We start from the raw sequence: 19,135 nt of genomic DNA on the forward strand, positions 1-19,135 counted from the left end.
AGATCACTCCGAGAGACGGCGAACGCTGCGGCTACGATGTAAGTACTTCTAAATGACGGACGTAGTCGTAGTCGACTAACTATGTAAGTACGCCTTATGCTGTTGCTGGGCGTAGTCGGGCTGGTGACTACGGTGCCTACGCCCTTAGACCAGATCACTCCGAGAGACGGCGAGCGATGCGGCTACGATGTGAGTACTTCTAAATGACGGGCGTAGTCGTAGTCGACTAACTATATAAGTACGCCTTATGCTGTTGCTGGGTGTAGTCGGGCTGGTGACTACGGTGCCTACGCCCTTAGACCAGATCACTCCGAGAGACGGCGAGCGATGCGGCTACGATGTGAGTACTTCTAAATAACGGGCGTAGTCGTAGTCGACTAACTATATAAGTATGCTGTTGCTGAGCGTAGTCGGGCTGGTGACTACGGTGCCTACGCCCTTAGACCAGATCACTCCGAGAGACGGCGAGCGATGCGGCTACGATGTGAGTACTTCTATATGACGGGCGTAGTCGTAGTCGACTAACTATATAAGTACGCTTTATGCTGTTGCTGGGTGTAGTCGGGCTGGTGACTACGGTGCCTACGCCCTTAGACCAGATCACTCCGAAAGACGGCGAACGCTGCGGCTACGATGTGAGTACTTCTAAATGACGGGCGTAGTCGTAGTCGACTAACTGAGTGGGTACGCTTTATGCTGTTGCTGGTTGTAGTCGTGTTGGTGACTACGGTGCCTACGCCCTTAGACCAAATCACTCCGAGAGACGCCGAACGATGCGGCTACGATGTAAGTACTTCTACATGACGGGCGTAGTCGTAGTCGACTGACTATGTGGGTACGCCTTATGCTGTTGCTGGGCGTAGTCGGGCTGGTGACTACGGTGCCTACGCCCTTAGATCAGATCACTCCGAGAGACGGCGAACGCTGCGGCTACGATGTGAGTACTTCTAAATGACGGGCGTAGGCGTAGTCGACTGACTATGTGGGTACGCCTTATGCTCTTGTTGGGCGTAGTCGGGCGTAGTCACCAGACTACGGTGCCTACGCCCTTAGACCAGATCACTCCGAGAGACGGCGAGCGATGCGGCTACGATGTGAGTACTTCTAAATGACGGGCGTAGGCGTAGTCGACTGACTATGTGGGTACGCCTTATGCTGTTGTTGGGCGTAGTCGGGCGTAGTCACCAGACTACGGTGCCTACGCCCTTAGACCAGATCACTCCGAGAGACGGCGAAGCTGCGGCTACGATGAGAGTACTTCTAAATAACGGCCTACGCAGACGTAGTCGATTAACTAAGTGGCTTACGCCTTATGCTGTTAGGCGTAGTCGAGTAGGCGACTACGGTGCTCGCGTAGCACGGTCGCATTTTAATCGTTTGTCACCATGCCTGTCACGTTCTAACAAGTATGTAAGTGCGAAAGTGACGAGCATAGTGACAGGCGAAATAAATGGAATGCGATCTTCAATTTCTAATATTTTAAAATTAGTTGTTTTGTAACATTAGAAAGCTGGCACAGTGAAGATAAACATGAACCTTATTCATAAAACTTTACGGGCCTGATTTAGTCAAATTATGTTTTATCCCTTTCTTACAAATACATAAGTCAAAATGACAGATAAGGACAAACGATTATTGGCTAATAGGGTATTTGACTGTATTTAAAATAAATTATTTTACACCATGCATGAAATAAAGCACCAGAAGATTAATAGAGAAACGTAGACAGCAGTTTTAGACACTATTTCTATTTTAAAACCCTTATAAAACTATAAATAGTAGGTAATTTGATTGTGACGTCACATGCTAGTGTTTCATATAAATTCTATAGTAGCAAAATCGTTTTCACCACACCAGCTCGGAAAGGCTTACTTTGCACTTCAAAAACTGATAGCAAAGTTGCATTTTATTCACATGTGAGGCAAAGTAATCAAAAGCAAATTTTGAGTTGTTTTCTTATGTTTGCTGGTAGAATTGACTTTTAAATGATGATTTTGGATGATAAATATTTAATAACATTCATTTGGATTTGATTTGGTTTTATTTTCTTTGATATTTTACATTTAATATTTGCTTCGGGTTGGTGTGGTGAAAAATGTTGTGTTTTACTCGGGAGCAAATTTTGTTTAACCGCTCGTGCTTTGAAACCCTCGCAACGCTCAAGATTCCATTTTTCGAACCACTCGCTACGCTCGTGGTTCAATTTTGGAATCTTTCGCTTGCTCGGGTATCAATATTAGCACGAGCGGTTAAACAACAACTTTGCCCCCTTGTAAAACAAATAACTGTTTTTGACAGTTCGAATTGACTATTAGTTGAGTTTTGTAGCGCGTTAATGAATAAGGGGGGAAGATGTTATATAAATACGCGGACAGATAACAGTGTCAAAGGTCGCTTATCATTACATTCATTACTGATATAGACCGTCAACAAAATAGAGTGCATTGCCTTTATGCTTTGTTATGAACTCAAAATAAAAACCGGGCAAGTGCGAGTCGGACTCGCGCACGAAGGGTTCCGTACCATTATCTATAAAAACGGCCACCCATCCAAGTACTGACCCCGCCCGACGTTGCTTAACGTAGGTCAAAAATCACGTTTGTTGTATGGGAGCCCCACTTAAATCTTTATTTTATTCTGTTTTTAGTATTTGTTGTTATAGCGGCAACAGAAATACATCATCTGTGAAAATTTCAACTGTCTAGCTATCACGGTTCGTGAGATACGGCCTGCGGACAGACGGACGGACGGACGGACAGCGGAGTCTTAGTAATAGGGTCCCGTTTTACCCTTTGGGTACGGAACCCTAACTAGAAACCGACGCTCGGGGGACGCTTTTGTAGTCTGTATCTTTAGGTATTTAAATAAAAGTAAACAAAATCTACCCTCAATTGGCTCCTTAAGCCAGTTGAGGGTAGATGAAATGAAAACATTACACGATCAAATAATGTAGGTTTCAGGTCGTTCAGTGACAGATCCAGGCGGTTTTGTATTTGGTTGGTTAACCAATAAATGTTATAACTGCCGGAAAATTTACAAATTGTTTGTTTACTTTTATTTAAATATACAGACTATACTTAGTCAGTGCTATGGAAATTGGCGTCGTTGCTGCGCGTCTACATTGCGTCGATTTGCAGACACAGAGTTGACTAAGATGCTCACGCTCGGGGGACGCTTAGTGTAGGTTATAATTTGAGTGAAAATAAGGTTTAAGGTTTAAAGACATTTATTCTCATAAAGACATCACTGACATGAGAACATATTTAAAATACATATTTACATCTATCTTTTCGTCCTCGCAACATAACAAAAATAAGATAAGTAATAAGTACATATTTTATTAGGATTAACTGAAAAACTTAATTAACTACCTACACGTTCAACTCGTTTTATTTTATAGGTTTGTCTGCAATGACATGTTTAGCAAGTTGCATTTAAACGAGTTAAAACGCGTCGACTTGTTTAATATGTGAGGGTAGGTTGTTGTATATGTACCTATACAAAATACCTGTATTCAATCCCTAAAATCTACACCTGTTTTTGTTTCAGAGCTGTACCGAGGCGGAGCCAGGCGTCCTGAACGTGCACATAGTTGCGCACACGCATGACGACGTCGGCTGGCTAAAGACCCTCGACCAGTATTACTATGGAAGTGAGTTTCAGTTTCACACAGGGACCGAGTACCGGTATATTTTTCATACAAATTAACCGTTATTCGATTTCGGTGTCTTGGTTGTTTATGTATATTTTTGCACTTAATTTAGCTAATCTGATCAATCATTATCCTTACCTAAATACTATTCTATAATATCAAAGAAATAATGTGAAGGGGCTGGTTTTAGTGTCACGCGGACCGTCCGTGCGGATCGCTCCGCACCGCCAAAATGTATGAGAAAGCTGTCAGCTTTACCTACTCTATAACGCTTCCTGAACTTAATACAGTCCGCGTGACACTAAAACCAGCCTGAGATATTGTGATTTTTAGTTATACCGGTAACGGTCCCTGGTTTCACATATACATATCAATACAACCAAATTCCATTTCTTTTGAATGCGACGCCTATCATGCGCGGCGCTTGCTTGCCGGAATCATAGAGTGCTCACTCCATACATCAGTTTTGGTACCAAAAATATTAGTATTTTCATAGTCGACATCTAGCATCGAGTAGCGGAATTATCAGTACTTTGAGTAGCAGTAGTAGTACTGTCAAGTGACAATAGATATAGCACCGACCGGAAAGTCTTATGTTGTTGAGATTAGAGTTTCCGGTCGGTGCTACATCTATTGTCACTTGACAGTACTACTACTGCTACTCAAAGTACTGATAATTCCGCTACTCGATGCTAGATGTCGACTATGAAAATTCTAATTTTTTTGGTACCAAAACTGATGTACAGCTTGGCAAAAAAGAGTATAAATTAAAAAGTGGCAACACTGTAGTGTCGTCCCTTTCAAACCAATTTATATAAGTAAATGGGACGATACTACAGTGTTGCCACTTTTTGCCATGCTGTATGGAGTGAGCACTCATGCCGGAATGCACGAAGCTGCGAAGGTTGATATTGGTCTGTAGCAGTGTGCGTTTGTTGACGTCTTTTCGCAGTCAAAGGGTTAATTAGCAACCGATCAATTTAATAATCCCGAATTTAAAACTCCGCGAGTATATACCCGAGCGCCAAGAGGGTTCATCATCATCATCATCATCATTTCAGCCTATATACGTCCCACTGCTGGGCACAGGCCTCCTCTCATGCGCGAGAGGGCTTGGGCTATAGTCCCCACGCTAGCCCAATGCGGATTGGGGACTTCACATACACCTTTGAATTTCTTCGCAGATGTATGCAGGTTTCCTCACGATGTTTTCCTTCACCGAAAAGCTAGTGGTAAATATCAAATGATATTTCGTACATAAGTTCCGAAAAACTCATTGGTACGAGCCAGGATTTGAACCCGCGACCTCCGGATTGAAAGTCGGACGTCATATCCACTCGGCCACCACCGCCAAGAGGGTTAAAGCGTCGTAAATACGTGGAGCCTACCGCTAGCAATTACTATGGTAAAAGAACGCGCAGCCATATCACACCGCGAATATTTAACAGTTTATCAACTATTGAAGACGAATGTGGTAGTAAAATCATATTTAAATCAAATTAAGAAGTTGCTAATAGGTACAACGCATGATTAAATAAATAATTCTATGCTGTTAGGCGTAATCGAGTAGGCGACTACGGTGCTCGCGTAGCACGGTCGCATTTTAAAGGTCTCTGCCCACTACACCGTATCATACCATGACCGTACTATGAACGTATCTGGCACGGAATGTAACGCGACACGGACTACTATGCCCACTACACCGTGTCCACATCGTTTCATATCCGTGCATAATGGGTTTAGTGCCCGCCGTAACCACGTATCATCCCCATAGCATCCGCCTATAATCCCCGTAGCATCCGCCTTTCATCCCCTTAGTACCCCCGTTTGATTCGCTAGAGCAAGACTCGTCAGAAAGAGCGATCGAATAGTTATCAGACTGGCAAGAGCGAGCAATAATATGGCAACGCTTTTATAACGGGCTTAGAACGGTCACCATACGCGGTTATAACCCGTATGCTCACCGTTTGGCCGCCTGCACGCACCGTTCTGGCAACGTTGCGCGTGCCGTTGACGGAGCGTTTCGGCGCCGGCAAAATATACTCGCCGATAATTTTTGACGGTCCGTGCATGGCACGCGACGGGTATGGTCTATGGTCGGTGACGGAACGGGCTAGTGGGCATAGTCTCATACTTTTTAATACAAAGAATATTTTTTTGCCTGAAACGTTCCTACTACGGTCATGGTATGATACGGTGGGCAGAGACCTTAATCGTTTGTCACCATGCCTGTCACGTTCTAACAAGTATGTAAGTGCGAAAGTGACGAGCATAGTGACAGGCGAAATAAATGGAACCATGCTGCTCCCGCGATCTTTTAGAGCGATTATGGATGCGATCTTCAATTTCTAATATTTTAAAATTAGTTATTTTGTAACATTAGAAAGCTGGCACAGTGAAGATAAACATGAACCTTATTCATAAAACTTTCCGGGCCTGATTTAGTCAAATTATGCTTAAATCAAATTAAGAAGTTGCTAATAGGTACAACGCATGATTAAATAAATAGGATAGGTAAATATTATATAAAGGCAGCTTATACTGTGTTCACTGTTCATATGTTATCATCATGTATTAACCTTAGTAATGAAAGTTAGATTAAGGTACTAACGTTGAAAATGAGTGCATCATGTCGCCGTCAAACGTTAGTTTGTCGAACCTAATATAAGTTTAAAATGCACCATACTTTTCTGAAAAAAAAAAGGTAAGGTTCGAACTCGCGACCTTTCGGAATACCACCGATTCGAGCGCTTTAACCGACGGAGTTACCGAAGTTTTCCATATCCGTACGATTTTTCTATCACCTCGTTTTGTTTACACGCCTTAGTACTGCACCGGGATAATCTACAACAGGGATGTTGCGGATGCAGATTTTTTGACATCCGCGGACGCGGATGCGGATATTTAAAGGCTCACATCCGCGGATGCGGATGTCAAGATTAGGTACTTAAAAAACGTCAAATATTACATTTTAGTAATTTTTGGTAATAAAAAAACGAAACGTTTAGTATCTAAGCAAGAATATAGGTGCGTTATATTTAATAAACACTATTAACAGTAACTCTTGGCCGACTTTTCGGATCTAGACGATTTCGTTATAGGTAACGATGAAATTACCTAGCACTTACGCCACCGCTAAGACGTTCCTGCACCGACTTGTTCGACATCCGCATCCGCATTAAGCTCCGCATCGATTTTAAGCAGATGCAGATGCGGATGCGGATGTTGAAAATAATGCGGATGGTCCGCGGTTGCGGATGCGGATATTCGCAACATCTCTAATCTACAACACATATTTAATTCAAAAATTATGCTTGTTCGTTCCAGGTCGAAATAATATTCAGAAGGCTTGCGTCAAGTGTATCCTGAATTCAGTCGTGAAAGAACTATGGGATGACCCCAAAAGAAAGTGAGTACCTAGTGGACCTAAATAAAAATCGTTTATTGATACAAATACTAATTAATAAAATTATGTAATAAAATAAATAAGGCGGTAATTTTGGATACGGCGCGTATAGTACGTCGGTTCCTCACTCTGCGGCACCCTAGGTTAGGTTTTTTATAATGTGTTTATATATTTATTAAAGTGTATTGTTTTGTAAGTGTTTTCATATTTTATTTTTATATTCATATTATAAATGATGAATTGATGACCTAGCCTAAGAAGATAAATAAATAAAGAAAAATAAATAAATATTTTATAATATACCTTTAAACAGTTCTTGTATATTTATTTCGATGAAATTTGCTATATGGAGGTTTTCAGGGGCGAAAAATCGATCTAGCTACGAGTAGATCTTATCCCTGAAAAAACGCGCATTTTTGGGTTTTTATGTTTTCCGAGCAAAGCTTGGTCTCCCAGATATTAAAGATGTAGGACATTATTACACAACCAAGTCTCATAATGAGCTAAAAGAGAGTTTTTCATTAATTAAATTAATACTGACTTCGCTTCCAGATTCATCTACGTAGAAACAGCCTTCTTCTGGAAGTGGTGGGTGGCGCAGCCTGACTCCGTGAAGTCCCAGGTTCACACCCTTGTGAGGCAGGGCCGGCTGCAGTTCGTGGGCGGGGCTTGGAGCATGAACGACGAAGCTGCAAGCCACTACCAGAGCACTGTCGATCAGTTCACTTGGGGACTACAGTAAGTACTATTTAATAGGGAATATTAAGCAAAGCTCTGCGTAGGTGGCACCACTAGCACGTACAGTAAACAAACCTCATTGACATCATCAATGACAAATCATGCGTCACATGGCCTACCGTGAAACACAGACCTGTAAACAAACCGCCTTGATGCATCAATGTCATAGTGAAAACTTGTCAAAAATGCCTAGTAGGTATGTATAAACGTCGGAATTTAAGGTAATAAATATATATGTCGGCGGCCGATCGTAAGATCAGGCATATCGTGAAATTCCTAGGCATATCGTGAAACGTGAAAATCTTTGACTCGTTCCCTGAGTCGACGGAGCCCCGCGGGCTCCTATTTCTGGGCAGTTTGCCCTTCGGGCATCTGAAGCAACCTAACGAACCTATCCTACCTATGTATTGGTTTAATGTGACTATCGTCAAAACATTACACAGGGAACATTGCGATCTGCCTGATCTTACGATCGGCCTACGACATATACATACAAACATGAACGCTGAAAACACCACACTCTTTTTGTTTGGGCAGTCGTGTAAAAACAATGAAATTATATCGCGGTAGACCTAGCTGTTTGTGTAATTAAATATGTGTACAAAACGCGAGAGTTTAAAGTGTTATAAGTACTATTTATATATTTTTTAGGGTTCCGTAACAATTTATGTGGTCCGTGGTCGATAATTTCGTCGAATACTAGCAAGTTTCCGTAGTGTAGCGGTTATCACGTGTGCTTCACACGCACAAGGCCCCCGGTTCGATCCCGGGCGGAAACAGAATTTATACTTTTTGTATTTGGTTCTGTCCCACAAATCCAACACGTCCTGTGTTGATTGTTTTTTTCGGTATATCTTTGGCCGGGTTTTTATATGTAAATAATTTTCACCACACCAGCTCGGAAAGGCTTACTTTGCACTTCAAAAACTGATTGCAAAGTTGCATTTCGTTCACATGTGGGGCAAAGTAATCAAATGCGAATTTTGAGTTGTTTTCTTATGTTTGCTAGTAGAATTGACTTTTAAGTGATGATTTTGGATGCAAAATATTTAATAACATTCATTTGGATTTTATTTGGTTTGATTTTGTTTGATATTTTACATTTAATATTTGCTTTGGGTTGGTGTGGTGAAAAATTTTGTGTTTCACTCGGGGGCAAATTTTGTTTAACCCTCGTGCTTTGAAACCCTCGCAACGCTTAAGATTCAATTTTGGGATCTTTCGCTTGCTCGGGTATCAATATTAGCACGACCAGTTAAACAACAACTTTGCCCCCTTGTAAAACAATTAAGTATATCCGGTGTTTCTTTGGCCGGTTTTTTATTTGTAAAATTTTTGTATACTTTTTTCCAGAAAATTAAACGATACGTTCGGCGAGTGCGGGCGGCCGCGCGTCGGCTGGCAAATCGACCCGTTCGGGCACTCGCGGGAGCTCGCCGCCGACCTGGCGTCCATGGGCTACGACGGCCTCTTCCTCGGCCGCATCGACTACCAGGACAAGGCTCAGCGGCTCAGAGAGCGGACTATGGAGGTGCTGTGGCGAGGCAGCGACGATCTCGGTGAGACAATGCTGTTTTATTTCTATAGTTCGTTTTTTTTAGCATTAGAAATAAGGTAATCAATCTTGATGTGTCTTTTAATTAAAAAAACACATTTTAAAAATAAGTCACGGCAAATATGTAACAATTATGAATCTAATACGATCTTTTATATTCTTCTGCTTTCATAAGTAATAAGTTACTGATTTTTAAAAAGCGTTTTTCAATTTAAAAGACATGTTGAGATCGCTTACCTTCTTTCAAGTTCTTTCTAATGCTAAAAAAAACGAACTATACACGTTTTATAAATAAATAAATAAATAAATAAATATCAGGGGACATCTTACACAGATCAACCTAGCCCCAAACTAAGCAAAGCTTGGACTATGGGTGCTAGGCGACGATATACATACGTCTATTAGGTTACTTATCTTGGTATTGGGGCTAGGCTAGGTTGATCTGTGTAAGATGTCCCCTAATAAAGTCATTTGTGGCTAATTCCGTCATAGGGTCTATTCCGTCCACGAACGTATATTTCTTTTATTTTCAATCGTAGGAAAAAAACCATTTGCTTCTGATTGCTGAAACTAAAAGCAATCGCTTCTTTGTCGACGAAATTAACAATTTTGTTCGTTGTTCGAGAAAACCGCTAGTGAACGGAATAGTCCCTATGACGGAATTAGCCGCATACCTTAATTATTTATTGTAGGCAAGTCAACTGACATCTTCACTGGCGTGCTTTACAATACGTACTCACCCCCTCCCGGCTTCTGCTTCGACGTGTTGTGCGACGACGAGCCGATTATAGACGACGTCTCCTCGCCTATGTACAACGTCGACGCTAAGGTATACGTCCCCCGCAGACAAGACATCTTCCACAAATATTATGCGGTAGTTTTACTCCATTTTCGAGTCGCGGATTTGATAGTCCACGCAGTGTAAGTGTTATTTGTGTCGCTTAACTTCTAACTCGGGTAAATCCATTCGACCCTCTCAGCAAATATCTACCCTGTTGCCTTTTCTTAATACCAAAATCGCATAATCTGACAGATGGATTTACCCGAGTTTGAAGTTAAGCGACTCATTTATACGTCATAATTTCATAGAAGTTTGACGTTTAAAATGACACTTGCACTGCGTGGGCTATCAAATCCGCTGCAGACTTTTCACGGTCTGACTCTATCACGGTTTATGAAATACAACCGGGTGACAGACAGACTACGGACAGTGGAGTCTTAGTAATCGGGTCCATTTTTACCCTTTGGGTACGGAACCCTAAAAAAAAACAATTGTCCCTGTTATGGCAACCCGTTCTAAGGTAACAGCGAATCTGATAGCAGAGAAAATATGACGTTTAACATAACCCTTCCACAGTCTGTGCTATCCAATTCGCTGCAGAGTTATCTTGGCCTAACTCTCTTTATCTTCTTATTATCCTAGTACATATTCAAAACGAATAGTCTGGTAGCCAGTTTTGTCAGTAGTGTCGAGGTTGTGAATTAGCATTTTTATAGATGTAGCTAATAACTTTCAAGTTTGTATTTATTCTTTTAATTTTGTGAACGTTAATGCGAGCTGTACACACTCGTCGAGAGCTTCTCGCCGAGAGTCTCGGCACCGCTCCGATCCAATCGGAGGCGCGAGATGAGACGAGTAAATGCGAGATGAAAAGGGAGCAGTATGTACTTACTGTAAAGAGATACGACCTAATGGCGCCTCTACACGATGGCCCAGCGCTGGACCAGCGTGATGGTTATGCCGCCTCTACACGATGGCCCAGCGCTAGACCAGCGAGATGGTCATGCGATGGTTGAGAGCACGCACTATGGAATAGGCCACGTGTAGATGCGTACGCACCATCGCTGGCCCCACTACCTTTGATGTGCGGATGAAAAACCGACACCGTGGCCATCCCGCCGCGCCATATAAACCATCCGACACCACTATTCTCTCTACACGCTAGCCCATCTTAGTGGGCCTGTATGATGGCCCATCGTGTAGAGGAGCCAGTCCAATATATTGGTCCAATGTGTATTTGCGTCCCACATTTGGCTTGAGAGAGCGAGACGCAATGCACATTGGACATGTGCAATACCACCCTAACCGGGAGGATGTGGTCGTTCTCGGCCTATCTCGGGGTGTCTCGACGAGTGTGTACAGCCGGCATAAACCTATCGTACTTTGAGTCGCTGAGCAACAAAAACGCTAAACACATTCTTACAAATAAATAATTTTGCCTATATACGTCCCACTGCTGGGCACAGGCTTCCTCTCAAGCACGAGAGGGTTTTAGGCTATAGTCCTCACGCTGGCCCAATGCGGATTGGGGACTTCACATACATCTTTGAATTTGTTCGCGGATGTATGCAGGTTTCCGAAAAGCTACACATTCTTACATAGCCTTTACTTAAGTTAAGTAATTAAGTAGTTTAAATATGCACAGACACAATAACAGATGTGAAGAAACGAAATCCGAAGAGCCCTGGTAAGAGCGTGCGACTTTCAATCCGAAGGTCGTGGGTTCAAACCCCAGCTCGTACCAATGAGTTTTTTGGAACTTATGTACGAAATATCATTTGATATTTACTTACCAGTTGCTTTTCGGTGAAGGAAAACATCGTGAGGAAACCGGACTAATCCCAATAAGGCCTAGTTTCCCCTCTGGGTTGGAAGGTCAGATGGCAGTCGCCTTCGTAAAAACTAGTGCCGACCTACATCAATTCTTGGGATTAGTTGTCAAGCGGACCCCAGGCTCCCATGAGCCGTGGCAAAATGCCGGGATAAAGCGAGGAAGAAGAAGAAGAAGCTTAAATTTCGGATTTCGTATCCGGAATTAAAGCTTATAGTAAGGTGTATTCGGGTATTACCGAATGTCGGATAATTCCGAAATTCAGATGAAAATCACCCTTAATTCCATCATAATAAAAGTCTCTTTCGGAATTCTCCGACAGTTTTCGACATTCGGAATTACCCGAGTAAACCTTATATAGATTCTGCTAGCACTAGTAAAAAATATATCGGTTTAGGTACTATAGGTTCCCGTTCCGAGATAGTCATAAACATTCGGTTCTATCATTACCATGTCCGAAATGACTGGAGTTTGTAATTTATTTTGTGATACCATATTTTGTTTAATTATATATTAAAATGTTAAATACAATACAAATTTGACAGAAAAGCGTCATAAACCCTAAAGGAGTTCTATCGGAACCGTTTGTGTTGGCTCAGCGATCAGCAGCGTATGATGGACGCAATTATCGACGTGATAATGATATAATAAATCGTCTGTTTCTTAAAAAATCGATACTTTTCCACCATGGGGGTCATCCATTAATTACATCACACGTTTAGGGGGTGGGAGCCTGGGAGGGGGTCAAGATAGTGTGACATGTTGTGACAAGGGGGAGGCGAGAGTCACAAACTTTGTGACGTCACTTTAACCTCAACAGTAACCGAAAATTTATTTAAATTATTTAATTCCCTGTATGCAGTTAAATAACAAGTTTTTGGAACATGAATCGTTTTTATTAGTTTAATTTTCTTTCCTAATCAGCTTTGGGTTATAAAATTACTAATATTTCTTTCGTCAAAAATATTTTGATACAATATGAATAATACTAAAAATTCGGTCTGCCGACTTCGTTGAAAAATTGTGACCTCACACCAGGGGGGATGGATTTGCCAAATGTGACCAAGTGTGACAAGGAGGGATCAAAAAACCTATAAATTCGTGTGAAGTAATTAATAAATAAATAAATATTATAGGGACATTCTTACACAAATTGACTAAGCCCCACGGTAAGCTCAAGAAGGCTTGTGTTGTGGGTACTCAGACAACGATATATATAATATATAAATACTTAAATACATAGAAAACAACCATGACTCAGGAACAAATATCTGTATCATCATACAAATAAATGCCCTTACCAGGATTCGAACCTAGGACCATCGGCTTCATAGGCAGGGTCACTACCCACTAGGCCAGACCGGTCGTCAAAATTTATGTAATAATACAATTAATTAATTAATTAATTAATGTATGAACCCATGTCAAAAAGTGACGTTTGTCACATGTCGTTATCGCGTCGATAACCGCAACGCGATTGCAGGCAAGGACCGTTACCGGTATAACTAAAAATCTAAATATCTCATAGCCTTCACAATATTTCTTTGATATTATAGAATAGTATTTTGGTAAGGATAATGATGCATCAGATTAGCTCAATTAAGTGTAAAAATATACATAAAAAATTACGGCTTGCACTCCGGGAGTGCCGGCAGAAGTGAAAACTCAATGACGTTATAACAGTTTTCGATCAGGTCACGTGTCCGTCTTACGAAACGTCTTACGCTGTCGCGAGTTTAACATTTTTTTCCCATCACAAAAAGTGCACAGCGCCGCTAAAGAAGTTTTCACTTCAAAAAGAGATACCGAAATTGAATACCGGTTATTTTGTATGAAAAATGTACCGGTATTCGGTCCCTGCTTGCAGGTGGCAACGTTCCTAGAGATAGCCGCGAACATGTCGAAAAGCTACCGGACTAAGAACATCTTAGTAACGATGGGAGAAGATTTCAACTATTTGGACGCGTCGCTGTGGTTTGAGAACCTAGACAAGCTGATACAGTGAGTTTGCATGCACATTATACAGGATCATGCACAGTTGTTGTTGAGTATAAATGCACGGATTTTCTCATCATCATCATCATCATAATTTAAGAGCATGGCTCTTGTCGGTGGAGTATGCGCCAGTTTTCGCGGTCCTCGGCAAGGTTCTTTAGGTCCCTGTAAGACACGACATTTGCTTTTGCTTTTAGTCGTTGTGTATATCTTGCTCGTGGTTTTCCTCTTCCTCCCCTTACTTCGAACTTGCCTTCTAATATAGTTTTCAAGTGACCTAAATTGCCTCGTCTATTCTCTATGGTCCTCAGTAGGTTTCTCATAAGATACAAATAACATTCTTAACTATGTATTATAATTTATGTCTATAGTTAAGAGGAAAAACATGTCCAAGGTTGCATATGAATCTTGATACTTGGAATTCTGTTATCACTTAGTTAGCCTCCTAAGGCCCAGCCATACAAATAAAACATCCAAAATTTGCCACCGAAATTTGAACCTACATTGTAGGAAATAGAGTTGACTTTTCGGTGTTGGGAAATTGAACGAAACAAAGCAAAAGCGACTCTGTTCCAATTGAATAGGATTTAAATTTCATCGAACTGAAGTACTATAGGTAGGACCTTGGGCCTTAGGAGGATGTAAAATTGCACGATTTCAGCCACAGTTTAGTACCACCACCCACACTGTTAACTGAAAGTTCATGAACCTTATGACAAATAGAATAGTATGTATGTATAGTATGATGTATCGCGCTTATTTACGTAAATTTAAATGCTTGCAAATATACAATAGTATTAACCTCTAGCCCATACGTCAAACCTTGCCAAGCAAAATGAAATTTTATTTTGTCAACACAAAGTTCAAATTAGAATGGAACAGGCGGCCTAGCCAAGGTGACGATCGCTTGCGCTTCGCCAATTTCGCCATCGAATCGCTTTGTGTCTCTCTATCACTCTTCCATATTAGTGTGACAGTGATAGTTGCGTTTCGTTCGCTACGGAGCGTTAGCGATTGACATGTTGTCTACCGGGCCAGGAGACCTTTTTATAGGTCTCTGGGCGGCAGGTTAAATAAATCAAGAAATTTCGAAAATTCAGGTGACCTAAGAAATAAGAGTAGAGTTAATTATTATAAGAGTAAACACCGAAAACAAGCTTGCAAACATACTTTTGGAAGCTCCTCAGCGTTTTTATAATAAAAAAATCTAAAAAACTCAAATGAAACTGGGCACAGCTTTGGTTAATACACAATTACCTAATTGTATGAAAATATTTTGTAGGACATATTTTTCATATGTGGTATTCAATTAGCTTACCTAAATCTTGCTCAAAGACAAAGTGTACGAGCTTTTTTCTAGAAAAAATGACAGCTTTCAAAAACAATCTAAAGAATATGCAAACTTGATTGGTATTTTTAACAGGCAATATCACGGAAGAAAGAATGAGCGCGCCGCGCTGGCAATATTAAAAAGGGTAGAGTTAAAGAATTCTTATAACACTTGCACGCAAAAAAAACAATATGGTATGTACCTACTTTTCCTGTTGGTACAGGCACCTGCAATAACATGTTACACGACGAAGGCCGCAAAAATATCTGACACGATCTTATTTGTAGAGCCATTAGAGCGTGTCACATATTTTTGCGGCCTTAGAAGAGTAACATATTATTGCAGGTGATTGTACTATCAAAAATTTTAATTTCAGTGCCATTTTGTACCTTGTCACAGTGACATTCAATATTAAAAGTAGCTTCATACTCTTGTCACAGTGACAATCAATATTAAAAGTAGCTTCATACTCTTGTCACAGTGACAATCAATATTAAAAGTAGCTTCATACTCTTGTCACAGTGACAATCAATATTAAAAGTAGCTTCATACTCTTGTCACAGTGACAATCAATATTAAAAGTAGCTTCATACTCTTGTCACAGTGACAATCAATATTAAAAGTAGCTTCATACTCTTGTCACAGTGACAATCAATATTAAAAGTAGCTTCATACTCTTGTCACTGTGTCAAGGCACGAAATGGTACTAAAATTAATTCCTTGACTGTGCTAACCAAAAAATAATTTTTTAATACAGTTGCTCACAAAGTGCTACTTTACGTAGCTGTTTAGCGTGCGGAAAGTTGGTTATGTCGAACTAGTGCTTTTTACTTTTCCAATTTTTTTAAATTTATACTTGTTCCAATTCACGACTACTTATTGATGAGTGTTAATATTAGTTTCCTTTAAACGTCGTAATCAGCATAAAAACCTACTGTTAATGTAAGAATATGAAAAATATACATATTTCATATTTTAATACTTACCTCTTCATCATTATAACACGTTTATTTTTTAATATTGAATATTGAAAATTCCGTTCTTAATAAGGTGTCTGAATGGAACGGAATAGCTGCCAAACGCCCATAGATATAATATACTTAAAGACGACGTCTAAGCGAGCTGTCACTGTTACCACTTTTGTTTAGTGTACGATTAACAATGTTTTACTTATTTTTTCGCAACTGTATTAAAAAACGTCGTTCGATACACGTGCGGAAATGTCATTCTTCACTCGTCCCGAGTCTTCCCACTCGCCTGCGGCTCGTGGCAAGATATCTCGGTACTCGTGAAGTAATGACATACCTTCCGCACTAGCATCGAAATGTACTATTCTGTTAACATGGTATAAATACTTCAAGAAAAAATAATTTCCAAACCGCTTCAACTGCCTTACAGAAATCGGGAAACATAAGTACATACGAGTAGAAATCGTGTAAGCCAGGGGTCTCCAAACTTTTTTACCTGAGGGCCATATTGCGCCTCAGAAATTTCGCGCGGGCCACCGTCGGCGCCGGGGGAGGGGGGGAGTGTATCTTGTTGCTGCTGTTAGGGCTGAACCCCTGGAGCCTGGCTCCTTTGCCCGCGGTTCGGGGTTTGGAGAGCCCTGGTCTAAGCTAACTAACTAATATCTACAGATTTTACAGTAACAAAGTGTGACAGTGCCACTTTCCTTAGAAAATTGAAGTTTACGTTGCAAGTAGGTGGTAACTTGGTCTGACTCTAAACAAATCCTAAAAAACCGGCCAAGTGCGATTCGGACTCGCGCACGAAGGGTTCCGTACCACTACGCAAAAAAACTCCAAAAAAATCACGTTTGTTGTAGGTGGGAGCCCCACTTAAATATTTATTATCTTCTGTTTTTAGTATTTGTTGTTATAGCGGTAACAGAAATACATCATCTGTGAAAATTTCAACTGCCTAACTCTCACGGCTTATTAGATACAGCCTGGTGACAGACAGACGGACAGTGGAGTCTTAATATAATAGGGTCCCGTTTTTACGCCTTGGGTAGGGAACCCTAAAAATTGAAATCGATATTTGGAAATCAGTTCAAAAACTATTTTTTCCGTTAGGTGACAATGTTTCTTGAGTACGTGCTACTTCAATCCAAGTACTATAGAAGCAACAACGTGCTGGTCACCATGGGAGGTGACTTCACATTCATGGATGCCTTCATGTGGTTCGATAATCTCGACAAACTTATCAAGTGAGTTTTGAACGCCAAGAACGCGTATGTGTCGTGTGTTTTGGCCAATAACGCTTATTATGTGTTGTTATTATAGTCTTTCGATTTGTACCTGGCCCCGACGACTAATCCTTTGTCTATTCTTAAGCAAAACCGCACTTGCTACTTACCTGCATAAAAGGGTCTTAATTATTCTAATTGGCACCTGAGCGCGGGCTAGTCCAACGCTCAAAAAACCAGTGTACCTAGGTGCGCTCATAGAGTATATTGAATATTAGGGTATAGAGTTATCAGTCAAGGTTTTCGAATGCAGCGCCATCTATTGATAGTTCACTGCAACTTTTCAAATGTGTATATATCCATACCTATTAATACAGCTATACAAGCAGTGGCGGGCTTTTTAAATAGCTAAGGTTTGACGTTTGCGTTCTGAGTCCGTGCAAACGGAACCAGATCACATCAAGTGTGAACCTTCATTGTAGTCCTCGCCAGAAAACCGCTAACGAAGATCACACAATGATGTGACCTCGTTCAGTTTGCCCAGACCAGTAATTGAAAAACAATAAATGTGATTACAGTTTTATTTTTACATTACAAAATCAATGCTAATTGACAATATTCATTCATAATCATCGCTTTTAAGACAAGCTATCTATTAAAAGTATAGAAATAAGTAAAAACTTCTATCAAATTAGACTACACTCTTATGGAAAAACTTATTTAGCTCACTGTTCATCGATTGGAGCATTTCCTTCGTTTTAAATAATAGTTCCTCGTCATTTCTCGCATTCTGTCTTCTGTATCGAAGTCGGATCGCGTTCCTTTTAATATTTTATTTGTGTCTTTACACCAGTTATGTAGGAAAAACCTACAAGATAAGTCTATGATTTTGTTGGTAAGGGCACTTTTATGGTTAGCACATTGTAAACAATTAAAATTTACTACTGTGTTTACAGCATCTTCTAAATATTGTTTTATATTGACCATGTCACAGTCCGTTTTTAATATGTTCGTGACCACATCTTGAATATTAGAGAAACATTCAGCTAAAGCATCTGAAGGATATGATAAATATGATTTTCCTTTGTTAAATTCTTTTAATTTTATGTATCGGCTGCTTTTGTTACAATCGTAAAGGCAGCCGTTGCATGTCTTACAATCTTTGAATATAATTTTAGTTTTCCTTAATATATATCCTGTAACATACTCAATTTGAGCCAAAATTTTTACGTTAGCTTTCTTATTATTTATTCCCACCAAGACATGGTCACTGACATGATCAAAATTAATGTCATTTTTCTCCGGAGCGCGATAAAGTGCAGGTTTGTCAAAAAAGATCTTACTTAAAGACTTAAATCCACGTCCCTGGTCTTTCTCACAATTATATCCTGGAGAATGCAACGAATTTAAATTGTTGATTAACAATGCCGCGAAGGCAACCTCAAAATGTACACACGTCGGGTTGTTGCTTCTTGCACCATGGCTCCTCACACAGCCAAAAAAGTTTTCAAGTGGATCCTGGTTAAAGTGGCGTAACCATATGGACTTTATCTCATGCTTTTGAAACAGCAGATTTTTTAAATATTCCAAATTTTCTAAGGTGCGTAGCCAGTTAGGCACGGTCGAAACATGACTTTTTCTGCGTCCTTGGGGTGTTAC

The 19,135-nt window shown here is 40.5% G+C and overlaps 1 protein-coding gene and 1 non-coding gene across 3 annotated transcripts in view; both read left to right on the forward strand.

Moving 5' to 3' along the window:
- The first annotated feature begins 844 nt into the window (after positions 1-844).
- Positions 845-19,135, forward strand: part of LOC134802312 (lysosomal alpha-mannosidase-like) — a 55,199-nt gene continuing 36,908 nt past the window's right edge. The window contains exons 1-7 of one of the 2 annotated variants that reach the window (XM_063774901.1): positions 845-937; positions 3,550-3,652; positions 6,980-7,061; positions 7,611-7,796; positions 9,150-9,355; positions 10,044-10,180; positions 13,831-13,964. In XM_063774901.1, coding sequence (XP_063630971.1) covers positions 845-937; positions 3,550-3,652; positions 6,980-7,061; positions 7,611-7,796; positions 9,150-9,355; positions 10,044-10,180; positions 13,831-13,964 — 941 coding nt within the window. Of the gene's footprint in view, positions 938-3,549; positions 3,653-6,979; positions 7,062-7,610; positions 7,797-9,149; positions 9,356-10,043; positions 10,181-13,830; positions 13,965-17,363; positions 17,498-19,135 lie in introns of both variants that reach the window. The other variant, XM_063774902.1, reaches the window with a different exon arrangement.
- On the forward strand, positions 8,503-8,575 carry Trnav-cac (transfer RNA valine (anticodon CAC)). The gene has a single exon. It is a non-coding gene; the product is annotated as a tRNA-Val (tRNA).

The sequence above is a fragment of the Cydia splendana genome, chromosome 24 (assembly GCF_910591565.1).
Source record: "Cydia splendana chromosome 24, ilCydSple1.2, whole genome shotgun sequence".
Taxonomy (NCBI): Eukaryota; Metazoa; Arthropoda; class Insecta; order Lepidoptera; family Tortricidae; genus Cydia; species Cydia splendana.